At 37.1% G+C, this 22,730-nt stretch overlaps 1 protein-coding gene across 2 annotated transcripts in view; it reads right to left on the bottom strand.

Moving 5' to 3' along the window:
* Window positions 1–10,545: 10,545 nt before the first annotated feature.
* BBOX1 (gamma-butyrobetaine hydroxylase 1) overlaps window positions 10,546–22,730 on the bottom strand; it is a 59,625-nt gene continuing 47,440 nt past the window's right edge. For both annotated transcript variants that reach the window (XM_045825399.1, XM_045825400.1), the window contains exons 6-8: window positions 21,573–21,769; window positions 12,536–12,702; window positions 10,546–11,111 (exon numbers count right to left, since the gene is read on the bottom strand). In XM_045825399.1, coding sequence (XP_045681355.1) covers window positions 10,951–11,111; window positions 12,536–12,702; window positions 21,573–21,769 — 525 coding nt within the window. In that variant the 3' untranslated portion in view covers window positions 10,546–10,950. The remainder of the gene's footprint in view (window positions 11,112–12,535; window positions 12,703–21,572; window positions 21,770–22,730) is intronic.

Below are 22,730 nucleotides of genomic sequence, written 5' to 3'. Positions count from 1 at the left end.
CTACATGTGGTATAGTATAGTACAATGTTCCTCTTTGTGTGTTGTGGGTTTTTTTTGTCTTAAATACTATTTTGAAAGAGTGCTGACCCATTTTTTGTCTCATATTTTTTCCTGTATGTTTTTCCTTTCTCTATTTTTTCCTATTAAGTATCTTTGATAAATAACATGTTGTTGGATTAAAAACCTTTTAAATTCCCACTTGAAGTTTCCTTTCTTTTAACTCATGAGCTTAATCCCTTTATATTTAGAGTAATTGCAGTTATTTGGGGACTTATTTTTGCTCATCTTTCTCTCCTTCCTTCCTTCCTTCCTTCCTTCCTTCCTTCCTTCCTTCCTTCCTTCTTTCCTTCCTTTCCTCCTTCTATACTATCTTCTTGCTTCTTTTAAATCATATGTCACAGTTCCCTCATTCATTCTTAGCTGAACTCATCCTGCTGTGTATTTCATATATTATGCTCTTTATTTAAACTACTGTGTTTTTCATATCTATTATTTTGACTAAGTTAAAAAAATAAATTTTTATTATTGTCATATTACTGCCCTCCTTTATCTCTTTAAATCCACACTTTCTTGTTTATTTTAAATTATTGGTCCATTTGTTCTGACTTGCTCTTCAGTTACTGCCTCTCTTTTGTGGTAGTCATATCCTCAGATGACTGATTATTTTGTTTGGTGAGATTATATTGCCCTAGGGGTAAGAATTTCTCTGCAAATTAATACTGATGAAGGGCCAGGGCCAGGCCCTAGTCTCCGTTCACCTCAGAGAGTCGAAGGAGAGGAGCAGCAGGAGGCCCTGCACCACAGCACGGTGGCAGACCATAGACCATTCTGGGTTTTGTAAGCTACCACTTCATCTGGTAACTTCTCTCTAAACTCTTAGGGAAAAAGAGTATGGTGAGGAGGTGGTAGCTATAGGTTGTCACATTGCCAGTCTTGGGGTTTTGGAAGTAGAGGGGTAGGATCTGAGAGGCCATATCTCTTTTCAACAATTTTTCACCTCATCGAGGCTTTTTAGCTGCCTTGATTTTCCCCAGTGGACCCCTGCAGCTCTGGATATTGTTGTTGCTTTGTCAGGTCATGATGTTCCCAAGGTGAGAAGCATGAGACAGAGAAGAATATTAATTTATTTTATTTTATTTATTTAGTTTTAGAGAGAGGGAAGGGAGGGAGGGAAACATCGATGTGTTGTTGCCTCTCATGCACCCCCTACTAGGGACCTGGTCCACAACTCAGGCACATGCCCTGACTGGGAATCGAACTGGCGACCCTTTGGTTCACAGGCTGGCACTCGGTCCACTGAGCCATAGGAGCCAGGGCAACAAAGAAGAGAATTTAAAAGATGTCCCCCAACTTATCTTCTCACCGATATTCAGACCATCTGCGGCTGAATACTGCATTTACCCACTTCCTACACCACCTGGACAAGATACTCATCATGCTCTCCAGGATGCCTCGCATTTTCCTGATTGTTCCAGAATCCGTATTTTCCTCTGAAGGCTGTGGCTTTATCAGGTGGGATCTTTGGTAGGGAGCCAGCAACAGCCCTTGCTGATTTGCTACTCAGACAAAAGCCTTGCAAAAATAATTTATATATTCTGATGGCTATGATTTTTATTTTATAGTTTCTGGGTTTTTTGTGAAGATTGTATATGCAGTCTTCTAGGTTTATTGCCAAGATTTTATTCTTTAAAAAATTTAAGCTATCCATCTATAATTTATTTTTTTGTAACTGGTATAAGATTAGGATGAGGAGGTTTCTATTTTTATTTTTCCAGGAGGACTGACAGTTGTGTCATCATCGTTAATAAATAATTCATCCTTTAAGTTTGCAATTGAACTACAATTTTTGTTATATAATACTTTTTTTTTCACACAGTAGGTTTTATTTATGCATTCTCTATTCCATGTCACTGATCTGTTTGGCGATTTCAGTGCCAATACCTTAATCAGTGAATTAAAGTGGCTCTGCTACGAATCTCTCGAATCATTAAGGAATCAGCTGAAGTTACTCTCAGGACAATTCTGTCCAAAGATGAGACACATTTTCAGAGTCCCCAGTGCTGGCTACGACTTCCTGTTTCAATCACAAATACTTGCTGAGCCACGTTGGCCGTTGTTGTGTGCCAAAATGTGAAAGGTAAAAATGGCCAAGTGTCAGCATTTGAGGTAAGCACCATCTGGTTCAGTTGGTCTATTAGATAAATTGCACCTTTTTTTTTTAAAGTACCACATTGTTGTTTTTTTTTTGTAATTAATTTTAAATGCTCCATAATTAGTGGTCGTTGCTAAGGGAAAGCAAATGACATCTTAGATTTTCTTAAGAAGTTTCCACTTGGATCCCGGTCCAGTTTGTTCAGCAGATAGTTCCAGTGTAGAGCAGCTCGGTGGGAGCTTCAGATGGGGGCCTCTTCGAACTCGGGATCCTCCGTTCCTGGGAAAGCAGGTCCATTATTCATCACCACCAGTGCTTTTAGTTGTATCCAAGAAAAGGTGGAGGACTTTCCCAGAGATCATTAAATGCTAGCTTTCTCGAGGGTTTCATTTTAATTCTGGTTGAATCCAGTATTTCAAAGATGCTGCTGAAAATTTGAAAGCAAATTGTATAGGGGGAAAACAGAAACCACTAAATAAGTTTTCTTTTCATGTGCATATTTATATTCATTTCGTCCTTTTCCCCATCTGGATCTGCCCCACCACTGGGCCAAGAATCGTCTCTCTGTGTTTGATTTAACTCAAAGCAGCTAGGACTGCAATTTTGCCCAAATGTATTAAGAGGAAATGCTGTAATTTATGTCTTAAAATAAAACTGCATATCTATGTGTGTTGTGTCTTCTTGTACCCTGCTTCCCCTCCACCGGTTGAAGAATTAGGTCTTTTTGTGTATGACTTAATCCAGAACAACTCGGGTGGTAAGATCGGTAATTTTGTATAAATCTAATAAAAGGGGAACCTTGTGATTTATGTCTTTAAATATGTAATGAACATTAAGCAGCTGGGTCAGCACACGGAGATTTCTTGGAGAGAAACCATAACAGTATTTGGGTTCATCAAACATCACTGACAGTGATATTTTCCATATGTCTTCCAGAGAACATAAAGCTTAGCTCAGGGCCACTGCTTACATTATACATAAATAAGCCCAAAGCAGCCTTCTTGCACTTATTGTGAATGTTTTCTCATTATATGGATTTCAGCCATTTGAGACCATTTATAACCAGTATCTTCCAGGCTACATTATAGAATGATCCTTGGAAGTGTCGTGGTCTCCAAAAATAAAAGGAAGGCAGAAAAATTTTCCTCTTTTCTATCTACTAAATAAAAAATTTGGATCCTTTTCAAAAGGAAAAAAAATCAGTACCCAAAAGTGATACTTTGCTTGAGTATTCAGCAACAATTCATTGAAGGGTCTCCTGAGCCCCGAATATGCTATGTACTATGAATACCACAATGCATGGGGGCGGAAACCTGGATAATTAATTACACAGAAAGCCCTTTGATTACTGTTATGATAAATGCTGCCAAGGAAAAGTTCAGTTTATAAGGAGAGTGTGTGCTCAGCAAGAGACTGAGGAAGAATCGACTTCCCAGGGTTAACAGAAGGATCTACTTGCTGACCCGTAATGACAAAGAGTAGGGTAGGGAGACCCTCTCTGACATCTCTCTTCACCACAGATGTACTGAAGGAAGATAAAATCTTGAGCGACGAGAGTGAAGTAAACGCAGACAACGTGTAGCCATTGAAAAGTCCCAGAGGCCTTTTAAGCCAGGTCTGGAATGCTTCTTTTAGACTGTGTGAACAGAGCACTGTTTCTTTAAGTGTGGTCCATGGACCACCTGGAGCCAGATCCCTGGGATGCTTGTTAAATAGCAAGATTCCTAGACCTAGGCCTCTTGAATCCGAGTGAGGGTGTATTGGGAGTCAGCATTTCAGGGAAATGGATTCATTCCTGTGAGAATCACAGGATTCTCAGTGATTTTTACGCATTCCATAATTTGAGAACGTTTGCACTGATTTAGATTCTCATGTTTATTACACCCTCAAATGACTTTTGTGCCCTTTCACTTTTTGTCTCTTTATCACCTGTGGGATCACTTTACGGGGAGTGCAAGGTAAAGCCATTGGTCAGACATTTAGAAACAGCAAGGAGCAATCCTAATTCCACATGAAATTAAAATCCTCACAGTGTGGAAAAGGAGAAAGAAAGAGAACTGAACTGAAAATCAAAACTTGTGTTTGAATTTTGGCTCTCTCCACTCAATGTTTAAGGCCAAGGGAAGTAATTTCTCTTCTCTCATTCCATTTGCTTGTTCATAAAAGGATCCACATTTTCCAAATTTCAGGCAATGGAATATCACCTTCGAAATAGCATCACCTGTACTACTAGAGACATTTTATTTCCCATAGTTACTTAAGTTTAACTTTAAAAGAGTCTTTATATCATTACCATAAATGAAAACCAATCATCACTTACTATAATTAGAAAGTCATAGCTATCAAATATATAACAACTAAAAAAGTTTAAAAATTGCCCTGACTGGTGTGGCTCAGTTGGTTGGGCATCATCCTGCAAAACAAAAATTTGTGGGTTTGATTCCGGGTCAGGGCACATGCTTGGGTTATGGATTCATTCCCTGATCGGGGTGCATGTGAGAGGAAACTGATCAATGTTTCTTTCTGACATTAATAGTTCTCTCCCTCTCATTCTCCCTCCCTCCCTTTTCTCTAAAAATGAATAGATAAAATCTTTTAAAAAAATTAAAAAGTTTATTCCTAAAGCCGTAAAATTCAAGTCCTTGAGTATTCTGTTCTGTATTTTTTTTTTTTTTGGTCTTTTTTTTCTCTTTGCTTTACAGTCTTGGCAATTTCTATCTTTATTTTTTCAATCTCAGAAATTCTTTCCTCAGCTATGTCCACTCTGCTAAGGAGTCCATCAAAGATATTCGTTTCTGTTATAATGGTTTTGAGCTCTAGAATGTCTTTTTGATTTTTTCTTAGAATTTCTATCTTTCTGCTTACATTATCCACCTCTTCTTGCATGTTTACTTTTCCCATGAAAGCCCTTAGCTACTACTAATAATAGTCTTTTAAAAAAATTAATTTCCTGGTCTAATAATTCCATATGATTGCCTTATCTGACTCTGATTCCAATGATTGTTCAGGCTCTTTGTGCTGTTTTTTGTCTTTTGTTATGCTTTATATATATATATTTTTTTTTTGTGGAAATGTGACATGATGTACTAGGTAAAATGAACTGTGGTAAATACGTGTACAATTATGTAGTGGTAAGATGTGGAAAGGGGAGGGGGTGTGCTATAATCCTGTGATTAAGTCTCAGTCTTTTGGTGAACCTCTGTCTCTGGACGGTGAATTTCACCAGTGCATCTTCGTTTCAACCCCTTAGGTGAGACAAGCTGGCTGGAGGGGTCTGGAGTTGTGTCTTCTCCTTCCTCCAGGTAAGTTAGTCTCTGATGAAAGTTTCTCCTGAGAGCAGGCCTTGATAAGGACAGAATAATCTGGCAAATTTCAAAATGGTCTGTCTTCTTCCCCTCCTGGAAACACAGGCAATTTTTCTGATATTCACTATGAATATCTATCAGAGCTCCTGGAGGTAACCGCCCACCCCCCCCAAAAAAAATGTGAAGGCCTCTCTATGACTGGGTCCATCTAGAATTTTTATATTTTAGGTTTGTCCACACGGGGCCTTTAGCAATTTGTCCACTGCTCATCAGGTTTCCCTGCCCTGGCACTGGTTCCTGCGGAGGTTGCTGCTCCGGGAAGTTGTGATTCTCTGTACTTGCCGGTTTGTCTCTGCAGTTTTGGAGGCAGCGGTGTTTGCCCTGTGACTTCCCTTGTCTGATGAATCTGAGAAGAGTTACTCATTTTTCTATTTGTTTAGCTTTTTACCTTTTTTGGGGGGTGAAGTGAGGACTTTGAAGCTCCTTATATGATAGTCTGGAAACTGGAAGTTCCCTGCTGGGATGTTTGTAATTGGTGTATGGCCTGATCCAGGTAGAAAACGGAAAAGCATTTGAGGCTTGGTTTGGGTACGTGTATAGATGACATGTGTTAGGAGGGAAGAGAAGTGAAGTTCTGTGGGTTACAAAAATTGGGACTTCTCTAGATGACTTCCTGGAGATGAGATTTGGGTTTCATCAAGATGTCAAATGGAGAATACTCAAACAAACAATCATCCTCCTAGCTCCTTTCATTTGTTCCACAAATATTTAGGCACTGGGGAGACACAAATAAAAATCTCTCTTGCCTAAAGAGTTCACAATCTATTGGACACTGTTGGTGGGCTACTCAGTAGCGAGACTCATAACCTTGATCTGTTTTTTCAAGAGTAGCATCTTGCCTACTAGGTCAAAGCCCTTACTCTTTTTGTTCTCCTGGTAGGTTGACCCTGCCTGCTTGCTCTCTCCTTTTACCAAGACAAATATTTCTTGTCTAGAGCAGACACTGGTGGTTGCCTGCGTGTCATCTAACGTTCATCTTCATCCTAGTTTTTTAGCTATGCACTCCACCACACAGTCTTGTACACCAGGGACCACCTCCCTAGCCTGAGGGTATATCCTGATTCATTTGAGTTAATCATGGAAATTTCATTTCCTATAGCTGTAATTAGTTTATGGGAGTATATTTGACACCATTCTGGTTGGGGAGGTATTAGAGAAAACCTGCAGGGGGGTTTTTAAGGAAGATTTATCCCCTTTTAAGAAAGAGGCACAAAAGGGAGTCTCTTTATTTTTGTCCATTTTATCAGTTTGAGGATAAAGCACACTCGTAAAGGAAGACAGAACCAGGAGAACCAGAGATGTGGGACTGGGGAGGTACAATGTGGGGAGCCAGCCTTATATCCTGGACTTTGTGTTTTGTGAGATAAACAGTTTCCTTATTGTTAGATTCAGAATTGAAGCATCAACCAGCATCTCACTTCCTCAGGAGAGGCCTTCCCTGCGCTCCACTCCCCGGAGATTAGTCCTGCCTTCTTATTTTATGATCTTGTAGCTTCTTGGACTTTTTATCTATAGCATTGACCAGAATTAGTAATTTATTTCTGTGACTATTTGAGCAGTTTTTGATATTCCTACTGGACCCTTAGCTTTCTGAAGTCCCTTATGTCTGTCTTGAATAACAGTACCCTGAATAGTGTCTGGCACATAGTAGGTATGCATTATTATTGCTAGAATGGATGAATATAAAAATGTGTATTGTGTAAGGCTTGGTGGAAGCCTAGGAAAGGGTGTTTAAGCATGACTGGGAGAACCAGGGGAGGATTCACAGGAGAGGTGAAACTTAAACTGGAATTTTGAAGGGAGAGAAGAAGTCTTCCAGGCAAAAAAGGTGATAGGAAAGAGGATTTTGGGCAGCTAGAAAAACATGTGCAGAGAACCAGAGACATACTCTAAGCCATTAAGTCCAACTAAATCTCATTTTCATTGCAAGAACTTATAGTTCAAATTTATCCTCAAAAGGATACTTTTTTTGAGAATGACATAAAGGGGTATTTTTGTTTATAAGCTGTCTCCTGTTTCTTAATTTAAATTCCTGAACTGAGAAATTACTCTCAGTGTCACTCAGTTTTTCCATAGAAGTAGTTTGATTGTATAAATTCTCTCTAAGTATCTAGTAGATATTTATTTACTCACTGTTTAGTGGTCGGCCTAGGGGGAGAAGTAGAGACCAATGAAGACACCTTGTGACAGGTCATTCTGGTGACATGCAGAGTTATTCCAATTAACCAGCCAAGAAGTTGATATTCTCCAAGTCAAATCAGAGAGAGAAATGGAACAGACAGTGAGTCCAGGCTGCCAAATAGGGGTAAATTTTAATCCAAGTTACGTCAGACCTATTATGAGTTTGGGGGAAAGTCAAATCTTTAGACTGTTATATCCAGGAAACCTAATCATCTTTAGTCGGCACCAGATCCCATAGCCCATAATGTGTCATGCCCTGTATAACACTTCAGAAATTGTTGCAACTGTATCCAATCCTTCTGTCCTTCCTTTCCAGGGAGGAATAATTTTTCATCAGAGAAGGAAACAGCCAGTCTGTGGGGTGCTGCCTTAAGACGCTGTCTTCTAACGACAAAATACAACATGTAAGAGGTCTAGCTGATTTTGACTACAAGCCACCTGATTCTTTATGTATAGAGTGTAACTGATTCCACAAACTAGGCCAATATAATTAGCTTATCATCATACCATGAGGCTTATAACCTTGGTCACAATCATGAAATGTCTCCAGGAAAACAAATAATGATGTCATCCTCTATCTACATACTTTCCAACTAGAGTTCTCCAATCTAGGTCTTTATCCTGAGCTGTATGTGTATATGAATCAACTGCTAAATGAAATGGCTCATGGGCAATGCAAGTTCAGTCTGTTCAAAACTGGCTTCATTTTCTTGCCCACAAGCTTGCTTCTGCTATTGTGGCTTCTCTCCTTAGACACAGAATCACTGTTAATTTCTCCTAACTGGAATCCTGGGAGACATCTTAGAAATCTCCCTCATTCGTCACTTGCAGTGGGTCATCATCATCAAGTCCTCGGATTAGCTTTCTAAGTATCTCTCTATACTCTCTCCCAGCATTCTAATGCAATCTTCTTAATTTCTCATCTGGCTTGCTGCAGTAGATTTATAACCTCATAAGTAGATTTATGGTCTCTAGTCTTTCTCATTTACAATTCCCTCCACGATGTAGCCAGATGGATCTTTACAAAATGAATATCTGATCAAGGCACTTTATTGCTTGAAAGACTTTAAATGGATCCTCATTGCTTTCAAGATTAAACATCAACTCGTCACTGTAACACGTTTCAACATTTCGTGACTTGGCTCCCATCTCTGTCTGCAGCTTCATAGATGTCTTCTCACTCCAATCCACCCTCTCTTGCTACAACCTGTGTTATTAGACATAATAATAGTTAACATCTATTGAGCACTTACCCTAAGCAAGGAACTATGCTAAAATCTTTAAATCGATATTTTCCAAAGTTCTCTGTTGATACATATCACCAGGGATGCTTGCTAAGAATACAATTCCTGGTCTCTATTCCAGACCCACTGAATCCTAATCTTCAGGAAATGAGCCTTGGAAGTTACAATAAAAAACAAAACAAAACAAAACAAACACAAAAACATCATGATGGCTCTTACCATCTGAGAAGATTGGGAAAACAATGCTTTACATAAGCTTTTCATTTACTAAAGATTAATGATATAAGAACTATTGTTAGTTGCATTAATAGATAGAAAAACTAAAGCTTAAGAGGAGAGGTAATTGTCCAAAGATACACAGTTAACAACTGATAGTCATTATTATGATTTGAACCTAGGACCCAAATCCAGAATTTATACCACTGTTATATTATACTCTCTCACTTGTGTGTCAATGCATGTGCTGTGTTTGCTGTCAATTCTCTGTGCTTCCTCTGTCCTTTGACTTGGAACATCATTTCCCATCATTGCCTGGAAAACAATTAGGTTTCCTGTGAACCATTCTGTTGACATAACATATCCTCATCTATATCCTTATCTGTTTCCCTACCAGACTGTTAGCAGGCACATCTCAAGTCCTTGGGTGTCCTTGGTCTAATAGAGTGCCTGACATGTACCAGGTATGTATGTGATAAATATCTGTTGAGTGAAAGAAGTTTAAGAAATCACTTCATCTTGGCAAGTGCCTAGGGTTTAGATGCTGTGAATCGATGGAGCTAGGGTCACTCCAGGGAATTATTCATTTTTAGGTATTGAATGCTCTCCCTTAGGACAGACCATGTCCCTTTGAACTCACCTGGCTTTCATTCTAGGAGTGTCTTAGGAGAGATGGGATTGAGAACCCAACCAATTCTTTTTGAAGCTCAAAGGAATCAAGTGGGTGATATACTATAGTCACTCCAATCAAGACCAGATTATAGAAAAAGACAATGAAGGCCCCAGAAAGGGTCGGTATTATAAGGGAATGGGGCGTCTGAGCTGGGGATGTAGACTCAATGCCAGAGCTCAGAGAATCAGAGGGGTGTGTTGACATGGGCTTAGGGTGCTCTAGATCCAGGCTCCCCAGTGCTGTGGGTGCATTCTGAATGTGAAACAAAGTTAAAACATAATTGGAGGTAGTGTTTTGACTTGGTCTTAAGGCAATAGGTAGAGTTTGGCCATGGTGGCAGTGGTTAAGACTTTCAAAATAGAAGGCTTGTTGAGGGCCCAAAATGTATGGACTAAAAGTCTACATACCACCAGGATTTCAGCAAATAGTAATGCTGAGGCTGCTTTTTTCTGGCAGGGACAGAGAAGGGAACATAGATACTTAGGGAAACTAGATTTCTTCTTAATTTGGCATGTTTGTGTTTGGTGTCATAATTTAGGCTTAAAGGAAATTTTGAGATCACCAGGTCTGTGAGGTCTGGAAATTTGGGTAATAGAATTCTTTAACACAAGAAAACAAATCTTTGAAAACATGAAGGCTTTTCTCAAGCATGCTGAAGATAGTCATATATAGTCACGAAAGATGATACCTTATGGACAACAGAGCAAAAACATGTTTTATATGAGATAAATTTTATTTGGAACACAAGATTTATTTGAAACATGAGCTTTCTTTAAAATGGTGTGATTTGAAGAAAGGTTTTATTTGATACAAAGCTATTTCTAGGCATTCTGAAGACTCCCATTGACAGGCAAAAGAAATTAGATCATACAAGTGCTAGAACAGAAGGCATGCCTTGTTTGGAAGAGAAAGAACACTGCTACAAATATCTAAAGAGTTGGCATTAGAGATGATTACATAGAAAAAATTCTTGTGAGAAAGGTGACACAATCAGTTTAAAGCAATTAGTATGTAAATGATTGTGGCCTGTGGCCTGTGGATTGTGGCCTGTGGAGACATCCTTACATCATCTTACCAAATACACTCATTGGAATCTTACTGAAATTATAGTCAGAAGATTCAGTCTCTGTCCTGGATACTCTTCCTTAAGATGCGAAGCCTGGACATTACCACATCCCAGTCAGCATAAGCTCCTTCTAGATGGCGGGATATCTCAGTTCCTGCTTCATAGCTACTTCGACCATGAAGCAAGCGCCAATTATCAAAAGTAATCACATCACCTAGATAAAAGAGGTTTTCAATATGAATTATCATGTCTTAAAATTTGCAGAGATAGAAAATGCAAAAAATTGTCAGGATGGTCGAGTGGTCTAAGGCACTGCGTTCAGGAAATGCAAAGTGCAAAATATCATTGCTACTCAGTTCACATCAAGAAAGAGTATGTTTATTTCTTTACTTAAAACCCATACATCCACTTTTCACACAAATCAGGCCACAGGGTACAAACAGCTTTAGACACTGTGACATTTAAACTACATAGCCTGGCAGACTCCTGTGGACACTTTTATAGTTCTTACTTGAATTGTACTTGAAAACTTTTGAATTGTTCTTCTTGACTGCTACTTATCTCTTCCTTAGAAATAGTTATTTCCAGCTTAACAGCCTCAAATAATTATAAAAATAGTGACATTCTTGGTTTGTCTTCTATGTTTCTTATATTTCATGTATATTATTTCTAAGCCTCAGAAGAATCATAAAAAGAGAATACTATCTCATCTTTTCATATATAAGAAAACTGAGGTTCTGAGAAATTAAGGGATTTGCCCAAAGCTATGATTCCATTAAATGGTGAAGTTTGGATTCCAACTCCTAACTATATTGTATTTTTCTCCCATGGTATCTCCATTTTACCCATCACTGCTCTTAAAATCAACCTGGCATGATTGCCAAGAATAAAAAAACAGCAGGCTTATGGATATTTTTAGCATTACTGTATCATACCACGATCAATTAAAAAATAACAACAAGTGAAAAGAATCTTCCACTTAGTCAAAGCAACCTCAGAAAGAAATTATGCTTTTTATTTTAAGTATCAAAAGCCTTGAGTCTTTACTGAGTCTTTACTGTCACTTTACTGAGTCAATATAGTCCAGGAAAAACACAGTGCTTTCTGCTCCTTTATTTCAAGTAGCTGGAATATTTCAAGTACTGCTTTATTTCAGGTGGCACTGGTCTGCCAGATCAGATAAGCTTAAGGAGTGAAAACCACTCATGTAGTTTAGAGTGAGAACCATGAGGGTAATTTTATTTGTTTACCAGGATAGAATAATTGAGTACAAACTTCAGTTTATGTTGGTTGGTTATCAGGATAGAAAATATAAGTCATCAGTCTTCATAACAGACATTAGATTCCATTTGGCCTATAGTTTGTCTTTCAAGTATTTATTCTTTAGGTTGGAGGTTATTAAATTTTGGTGTGCTTAAGGAGTACGTAAGAGCTTTGATAAACATGAATATTTTAAAGTCCAGAGAGTCAGGAGTTGGGGCCATGAGTCTGCTCTTTAAGCAAGTTGGCTGCTAACCAAGATTCTACTGTCATATTCCATAGTTCATGCTTGAAAAAATGGCTTTGCATATTGCTTTAAGTGGTTAAGATAGAAGAAAATGCATCCTCTCAGTTGTTTGAGAAAACATGTTCACTGACCTGGATTCATCTTAAAAGTGAACTTGGATTCTTTACAGTTCATGAGGTCCACAAACTCCTTCAGAGCAGTATAAAATGGCTGAACTTTTTCAACAGGTACGTCAAATATTGTATCTCTTGTTGCATTGTTGAAGTTGATGCGAACCACTTGGCCTTTGTCATCTAATCTATTTGTTTAAAGAGAAAAAGTTAAATACATGAGTCACAAACTATCTACTTACATTTTAAGGGTTAAATTTGTCCTGAAAGATGATTTGGAAACACAATATTAAAAAATCCAAACACATGTACAGAAGATGTGAATGTTATCTGTGGCACAATGTATTTATTTCTTTTTTTACTTACCCATTTAGCAAGCATCTTTTGAAAAAGACACACGAGTCCAGTAAGTGCAGAGAGGCCCAAACAAGTTGGACCCAAAGACGTCTATACCAAGACATCATAATTAAACTGGCAAAGCTTAATGACGACAGAATCCTAAAAGTGGCAGTCGAAAAGCCAGTAGTTATCTACAAGGGAGCTCTGATTAAACAGTCATCTGATCTCTCAACAGAAACATTTCAGGCCAGAAGGCACTGGCATGAAATATTCAAAGTGATAAAAAACAAGGACCTACAATCAAGGCTACTTTACCCAGCAAGGCTATCATTTAATACCGAAGGAGGAATAAAAATCTTAGACAAGTATAAGCTAAAGGAGTTTGTTAACATCAAACTAGTACTGCAACAGATGTTAAAGAGCTTGTCTTAAGAAGAAGAAGGAAAAGAAAGATGAAAATATTTAAAAAATAAAATGATAATACATAATATATATCAGTAATCACCTTAAATGTAAATGGCTTAAATGCTCCATTCAAAAGACATAGGGTAGCTGAATGGATATGAAAACAAGACCCATATATATGCTGTCTCCAAGAGACCCACCTTGGATTGTAAATGTACACAGATTGAAAGTAGATATGGAAAAAATATATTTCATACAAGTGGAAATGAAAGAAAAAGTTGGAATAGCAATGCTTATATCTGACAAAAAGACTTTAAAACCAAGTCTATAGAAAGAAACAAAGAAGGACACTACATGATGATAAAGAAAACAATCCATCAAGAAGATTTAACTCTAGTAAACATTTATGCACCCAACATAGGAGCACCTAAGTATATTAAGCAAATCCTGATGGATGTAAAGAGAGAGATCTACTAAAATACGGTCATAGTACAAAATTTTAACACTCCATTGACCTCAATGGATAGATCTTCCAGACAGAAGATCAAAAGGGAAACAGCCTTAAATAACACATTAGATAAAATGGATTTAATTGATATCTCTAGAACATTTTAAGCAAAAGCAGCAGAATATACGTACTTTTAAAGTACACGTAGAGCATTTTCTAGGATGGACCACATGTTAGGATACAAAACAAGTCTCAATATATTTAAGAAGATTGAAATCCTATCTTCTTTGACTAAAATGCTACAAAACTAGAAATCAATCACAGGAATTACACTGAAAAATACATAAAGACATATAAGCTAAATAACATGTTGTTACACAGTGAATGGGTTGACAATGAGATCAAGGAAGATATCAAAAGATTCCTTGAAACAAATGACAACAGGAACACAAAAACTCAAAATCTGTGGGACACATGGAAAGCAACCCTAAGAGGGGAATTCATAGCCTTACAGGCCTATCAAAAACAAGAAAAAGCTCAAATAAACAATCTAACTTTACACTTAAAGGAACTTGAAAAAGAAAAGCAAGCAAAGCCCAAAGTGAGTAGGAAAAAGAAATAAGATCAAAGCAGAAATAAATGATATTGAATCTAAAAAATGAAACAAAAGATCAATGAATCTTTTCAATAGATGGTTCCTTGAAAAGGATAAACAAGATTGACAAACCTTTAACCAGATCAAGAAAATCAGAGAGAGGACCCAAATAAATAAAATCAGAAATGAAAGAGGAGAAATAACAACTGACACCATTGACATTTAAGGGATTGCAAGAAAATATTATGAACAACTATATGTCAACAAATTGGACAACCTGGATGGAATGGTAAATTCCAAGAAACATACAATCTTCCTGATTGGCAGAATCTTTAGCATTTTCTTTGTACACTATCATGGCATCTGCTAACAAAGGTAATTATACTTCTTCATTTACAATTTGGATGGCTTCTAATTCTTCTTGTCTGAAAGTGGACATCCCTGTGAACTAACTGAACTAACATAGGAAGAATCAGAGAATCTAAATAGACAGATTATACCTAGTGAATTTGAAGCTGTAACAAAAAAACTCCCAACAAACAAAAGCCATGGACTGAATAGCCTCACAGGTGAATTTAACCAAATGTTCTAAGAAGAACTAACACCTATCTTTAAATTATTTCAGAAAATTCAAGAGGAGGGAAGACTCCAAGCTCATTTTACAAGGTCAGCATTATCGTAATTCTAAAACTGGATAAAGATACTACAAAAACAGAAAAAAATATGGGCCAATGTCCCTGATGAACATAGATAATAAAACCCTCACTAAAATATTAGCAAACTGAATGGAGCAATACTTAAAAAAGATTAGCCCTGGCTGGTGTAGCTCAGTGGATTGAGCTTGGGCTGCAAACAAAAGCATTGCAGGTTCGATTCCCAGTCAGGGCACATGCCTGGGTTGCAGGCCACAACCCCCAGCAACCACACAATGATGTTTCTCTCTCTCTCTCTTTCTCCCTTCTTTTCCTCTCTGAAAGTAAATGAATAAAATCTTTAAAAAAAAGATTATACATCATGATCAAATGGGGTTTATTCTGGGAATGCAACATTGGTACAACATTCACAAATCAATAAAAGTGATTCACCACATAAACAAAATGAACGATAAAAACTACATGATAATATCAATAAATGCAGAAAAAGCATATGATAAAATCCAGCAGCCATTTATGGCAAAAACTCTCAGCAAAGTGGGAATAGCAGGAACATACCTGAACATAATAAAGGCCGTGTATGACAATCCCACTGCCAATATCATACTCAATGGGTTAAAACTACAATGTTCCCCTTAAGATTGGGAACAACACAGGGATGTCCACTTTCAGACAAGAAGAATTAGAAGCCATCCAAATTGTAAATGAAGAAGTATAATTACCTTTGTTAGCAGATGCCATGATAGTGTACAAAGAAAATGCTAAAGATTCTGCCAAGAAACTACTACAATTGATAAATGAGTTCAGCAATGTAGCAGGATACAAATTATTATCCAGAAATCAACTGCATTTTATATGCTAATAATGAACTAACAGAAAGTGAAACTAGGGCAACAATCCCATTTATGATTGCTTCAAAAAGAGAAAAATTCCTGGGAATAAATCTGACGAGAGAGATAAAAGATCTGTATTCAGAAAATTATAGTATACTAAATAAAGAAATTGAAGAAGATACAATTAAGTGGAAGCACATACCCTGTTCACAGATAGGAAGAATTAATATCATTAAAAGGTCCATACTACCCAAAGCAATCTATAGATTCAACGCAATTCCTATCAAGATTCCAATGATGTATTTCACAGAACCAGAACAAATATTTCAAAAATTTATATGGAACCACAAAAGGCCCTATATAGCAACAGTGATCTTGAGAAAGAAAAATAATGTTTAAGGAATCATGCTACCTTCTATCAAACCGTACTATAAGGTCATAGTAATCAAAACAACATGGTTCTGTCATAAAAACAGACACATAGACCAACGAACAGAATAGAGAGCCCAGAAATAAACCTCTAATGTCAATTAATATTCAACAAAAGAAGCAACCACATACAATGTCCTGACATAGTTTATTCAATAAATGGTGTTGGGAAAATTGGACAAATGTGTGCAGAAAAATGAACCTAGGCCACCTTCCTACACCACACATAAGAATAAATTCAAAATGGATTAAAAACTTAAATGTTAGACCCAATACCAGTATAATCCTAGAAGGAAACATAGGCAGCAAAAGTTTGGATATTCTTATAGCAATATTTTATCAGATATATATCTCTAGTCAAGGGGAACACAAGAAAAGAATAAACAAATGAGACTAAACTAAACTAAAAAGTTTTTGCACAGCAAAGGAAATCATCAACAAAGTAAAAAGACAACCCAAGGAATGGGAGGACATATATGCCAATACATTTGATAAGAGGTTAATATCCAAAACTTATAAAACTCAACACCAAAACCAAACAACCCAATTGAAAAATGGACAAAGGATCTGTACAGACATTTTTCCAAAGAGGACAAACAGATGGCCAATAGACATATGAAGAGGTGATCAACATCACTAGTCATCAGTGAAATGCAAATTAAAACCACAATGAGACATCACCTCACACTGGCCAGAATGGCTATCATCAATAAATCAACAAACAACAAGTGTGGGAAGGATGTGGGGAATAGGGAATATTTTTGCACTGTTGGTGGGAATTCAGACTGGTACAACCACTGTGGAAAGGAGTATGGGAGATACCTCAAAATATTAAAAATAGATTTGCCTTTTAGCCCAGCAATCCCACTTCTGGGTATATATCTAAAAACCCCCCAAAACACTAATTTGAAAGGACAGTAGCACCCCTATGTTCATTGCAGCATTATCTACAATTACCAAGATAGGGAAGCAGCCCAAGTGCCCCTCAGTAAATGCATGGATAAAACAACTAGGGGACATTTACACAATGGAATACTACTCATTCTTAAAAAAGAGGAAAATTTTACCCTTTGAGACAGTATGGATATAGCTGGAGAACATTATGCTAAGTGAAATAAGCCAGTCAGAGAAAGACAAGTACCATATGATTTCACTCATTTGTGGAATCCAATGAACCAACTGATCTAACAATCAAAGTAGAGACAGACTCATAACAGGATGACAAGAACGACAGCCATGGAGGGGATAGTAGGTGGAGGGATGGAGCAAAAAGGGAAAAAGACTCATGGACTTGAACTGCAGTGTGATGATTACAAGGGAGGGTGTAGGGTATAAGAGGAATAAATGGTAATGGGATAAAGTACATCAAAAAGTTTTTAAAAAGAAACTTCTTGGGGGCTTTTCATCCTAGCCACTCTGGTAATCAGTTCTTTTTTTTGCTAACACCACAATTTCTTGATGGGAATGACTATGCTAGTTATGAGCGCTCTATTTTAGAGTCATGTGAGTATTCTCACATACCAGTTAAAGGAACTTGGTGATTTATTACTATAATGAAATCAGAATCATATGTCTCATGGTACATTGTGTGAAGATTTCATTTCCAAGAATTCACATATATAAGCAAAAATAATCAATTTTCTGTGTGTGTGTGTGTGTGTGTCACAGTCTTGGTCTCCTTTCACCTGGCATGTACTTTCTGTCTGAGAAAACAAGACACAAATTTGTTATTTAGCATTCTCAGAAATGACATGAGGGGAAATAGAGAGCAAGTTAGCTGTAAGGTCTAGAGAAGACATTATTTTGATGATTGAAAAATGTTAAAGGAGATGAGTGGCTGGCATCTTGAAGAGCAACCTGAAACTGAATCTTTGTAAGAAGGAAATTATTTGTACAACAGAATGAGAGGAAGGTCCCAATGCAGGGTTACCTGCTGAGGAAGGGTGAAAGCCCCACAAAGTGAGGAACCGTTTGCTATATATCAACTATACCTGAAGTATAGGGATTTAAACATAAATCAGCAACATGGTAACTACAAACCAGCAAAAGATCATCAGCAGTGCCAACAAAAGAACACAGCAAAAGGATTGTAGAATCACCTCCTACAATCAGCTGGTGCTGTAATTCCTTCTCGTTTGTTACAATATTATGTCTCATTGAGAGAGATGGTATTTGAAATGTCACTATAGTGTTGCCCACTACATCAAATTTTATGAGGATCTGTAGTAAAAAATATTTATTTCGGATTAGAAGCATTTTGAATCTTGCTAATTAAATGTTTCTTTTTTTTTTATTGGTTTCTAAGAAACTCACAGCTGAAATTGAAATCTATCACTGGTAAATGTGTTGGACTTTATGGAAATTAAAGCTAGCTAAAATATATTCTGCCCTTCCTGAGTCAGAAGAGAGCATTCATTTATTATCTCCAGTAATTCCCACTTCAACTGTATGTGGTAGGGATTAATATTACTCCCTTTTTACTCACTCCCCCACCCCTTTTTTTCACTGTAGTTTAGCCAACAGACGTCACTTGACCAAAATCAAGACGTCACTTTACCACACTCGTACCACTAACAGAGAAGGAGATTTATTCCTGTGATTGAATCTGTAACCACTAAGAAGTATTGTTATTGTTTAATCTTACCATTATTATTTTTGTACAAGTTTATTTGTTTTTTTTCTCTTGTACTGTACTTTGTCAACAGCTGCCAAGGTCTTTTTATACTAGATAGGACATAAACATCACAAAATAATTAAAGAATTTAATTAAAAAGAAAATGGAATGAACCCAAACATAGAGATGACCAAGGTTCTTGATTAACTGAAACTCTCTTTGCTTCCTCTCCTGTTGTTAAAAATACATTTTTAAGCAAGTTAATGTTAAATATTTGATATTCTTGATATAACCCAAGACCATGAAAATAGCCAATTTTGGACTTTTTCTACCCCAAATAAGAAAGCCAAATAGAGATTCAGATGGTCAACATTAGGTTAATCTCACTCAATAGCCCATATTTTTTTTTTGCATCTTTTCACTGGCCCTTGTACCATTGCAATCATATTGTGCCACAACAAAATTAAAATTTGTTATGGTTCTTCTCCCTCCCAGTGGGTCCCTCCTGGTAAGTCTAGTACCCACTTGGAACCATATCGAGTTATCACAATATTATTGACTATGTTACCTATGCTGTACATCTCCATGACATTTTGTAACTACTTAATCTCTTCACGTTTTCAACCCACCCCTAACTCCCTCCCCTCTGGCAACTATTAGTTTATTATCTGTATCTATGAGTTTGTTTCTGTTTTGTTTATTTTGTTATTTAGATTACACATATAAGTGAAATCATTTAGTATTAGTGTTTCTCTGTCTCTCCTGGGTTTTTAAGATAACTTCTGAGCAATTAAAACTATCATGTTAAAACTGGTAATACAAAAGTTATTTCTCTTTCCCACCTCAATGACTGATCTCTCAGAGAACATTATTCTGAGCTAGAATTTAGTTTTGAAGTCTCTCTCTCTCTTTCTCTCACACCACTCATCTACTATAATAGAAAACTATGCTCCTTTGACCTACAAAATGCATCCCAATGAACCCTTCTTCACACTCCCACCATCACCACTTGGACCACTCATGTTCAAGGCACCCTCTCCTCTAACTAGAAGTTCTGCAGTCGCTTCCTACCTGGTCTTCCTGTTCCACTCCTTGCTTTTTGCCTTCCATTCAGCACAGCAGTCAAGATGATGGATTTAAAATGTACATAAATTTGTACAAATGTATATACCTCTCTTTTGCTCGAAGTCTTGCAGCAGCACCCCAGTGAAATCCAATGACTTACAAAGACTAACAAGGTTCTATTTGAACTTGCCCCCATTTGACCGTCTCTCTTAATACTACGCCCTTCACCGTCCCTTTGCTTTCCTTGATTGCACCAGGCATGTTCTCAGGCCCTCTTAGCTCCTTTGCTCTTGTTCTTTCAGCAAACTGCTTATCTTTTGGACAATCTTCCTCATTCCTTTATGTTTTCGTTTAAATATCACCTACTCAGTAAAGCTTTTCCTTGCCACATTGTTCAGTGATGCAAGTTCTACCCTCCCTAATCTTTGGTCCTACAAATTCTCCTTATCTTGCCCTACTTTTCCTTTTTTCTTGAGTACTTAATGTTCATTGTAATTCACTCATTTAAAAAAAATTTCTAACTCTTCTTCTCTTTATTAGTCTATAAGTTGCATGAGGACAAGGACCTTTGTTTTGTTCACTGACATATGCTAAGCACCAAGGAGAGTGGTTGGCCTCAATAAATATTTGTCGAATGAATAAATAAAGGCTCTATGTGTATATTAGACAGCTGAGTTAGTATACTGAAAATTTGATTATTTATTAAATGAGTTTACTTGCATATTAGATGGCCATTTCTCCTAAAAGAAGAATATAAAGTCAGTTCCAAAATTATAAACACCTCAAAATTCACAACAGGATCTGATTAAATCAACCATGTCCTAGAAACACAATGTAAGGTAATTTTCAAATAAAAGGATAAATCTGTGGCTTTTGTATATACTTAAAAATTTATCGTCAAGTGATGTCAAATGAAAACAGAACACCAAACATTGTATGGAGGGAACATATGATTTTTGTTGGCATCAATTTGGGGAGACATCCTTGTTTCATTCTCAGCCCATGTGGTTCACATGAGGCTGTCCTTGCTCCAGAGATCAATGTGTGACCCAGGAATGGCTAGTTAGAATTGTCTGACTTTCTCTGTACAGGGATTGCTTCAAGGGTACACTTGAATACAAACTGGGCAGTGAATCACTGAGCTTTGTTGTAGCTATTGGGAAATATGAGTTTTCTCTTTGTTGTGATTACCAGCTCTAAGAATAATGAGAGCTTGGAATTCCCATTTATTATCTGTGCAAATAAGCCAACAAAAAGGATGGAAAAGCTAAGAGGTGAAGAAAAAGATCAATTTCAGATAACACTGTTTAACTCCTGGATCTATCTAATGCATTAGATCCTTTTACTTCTGGCTGGAAGAATTCTGACTAGGACAATCATACTGATTACAAATACGTAGAACTTAGGTTTTAAAAATTAAGGAGAATTTAAGTGTATGTGAAGTCTTAGTTATTTCTCCAAATTGACAAAGAACAGAGATTTTATAAAATTAGATAAGTAATTCTTTTATGGTGAAAAGATTCTGTTTCCCCCCTTTTCCCTGTAAAATTGGATTAAAAGTTAATAAAAAGTAAACTCTGCAGTTAACTGAAGCTTTTTGCTGTTTAAGCTTTATGTTAATACAGCTTTTGCTGTCAGTTGTCTTATTGCTTTGACAAATTTATAAAAAACACGTACTCTATAATTTTGTGTTTGGATTGTACAGAGAAATCGCAGTAATCCACTCCAATGTCTGTGAAGTCCACAAAGGTAGAGGACAAAATCTGGAATGCCCGCAAATTTTTTTCCTTGAGCTTTTGGCACACATTAAATCCATCGACAATTTCCGAATCTCCCCCAGTAACTGTTTGCTTTATGCAGTGGAGAAGCTGAACCTTCAAAAAGAAATAGAGAGAAATACATTTTAAAATGATATGTACTTACATTTTTTGACACAATATTTAAAGAAAGCTACAGAAAGATATAGATGCACTGAAACTGACCAACCTTTTTCATTTGTTACTGTCAGCAGAGAAAAGGGCAGGGGAGAAAAAGTTGCTTGCTATCAATATTTTATAGTTCAAACATTGTTACAGTTGAAAACATGGACACAGGCGTGCTAGTGTTCACTCACGAACAAAAGGCACAGAGGATAATCACTGAAGGGAGCTAGCACTTCATGTTGGGGTATTCATGCATATGATGGTGGCTTTACAAAGGAGGTGGGATTTCATCTGGGTCAAGGAGGATGGATACAATGTTGAATATGTAGAATAGAATGAAGAGAGAGAATCACACCCCTGGGTATCAAAAAGTTTGCCTTCAGCAGAGGGTCACACCTGGGAATAGTAGATACAGTGGAAAGGTAATTTGGAACCTCATCATGGAGAGTCTTGAATGTCAGATGAAGGGTATTGGACTTTGGTGCTGAGAGGAGGATAGTGAAAGGCTTTTGAGTGTGGAAGGAAAGACTGAACTGGAGAATATCAGTCCAGTGGTGTTACATGGGATAAATTATGTAAGGTGGGAAGCAGTGAGAGTCTAATGTGATAGTTCACTTGTAAAGATAAGAAGGTAATGAGGTGGAGTGGTCTATGAAGATGAATAAACCCAAGAAACCAAAAGGATAGTAGTTATTTTTACTAAGATTCAGGAGGAAACATAACGTTTAACATTATTTCATTTTGAAAATCAAAACATAGTAAAGATTTTTTTATTGAAGTTTATTTATTTGGTTATGGTACTCCTCTTGGCAAGTCAGCGCGGATGGGTTATTTTTAATACCTATATTTAGACGATGATTTTCTGCTGAGGGAAACTAAAACTATTCAGTTATGAAAACGTTATTCTTACTGA

Source organism: Phyllostomus hastatus, unplaced genomic scaffold (genome assembly GCF_019186645.2).
Source record: "Phyllostomus hastatus isolate PE091 unplaced genomic scaffold, TTU_PhHast_1.1 phas_scaffold_585, whole genome shotgun sequence".
In the NCBI taxonomy this organism is placed as follows: Eukaryota; Metazoa; Chordata; class Mammalia; order Chiroptera; family Phyllostomidae; genus Phyllostomus; species Phyllostomus hastatus.
The sequence above is the reverse complement of the archived record's forward strand: the minus strand, read 5'-3'. Positions and strand labels throughout refer to the sequence as shown.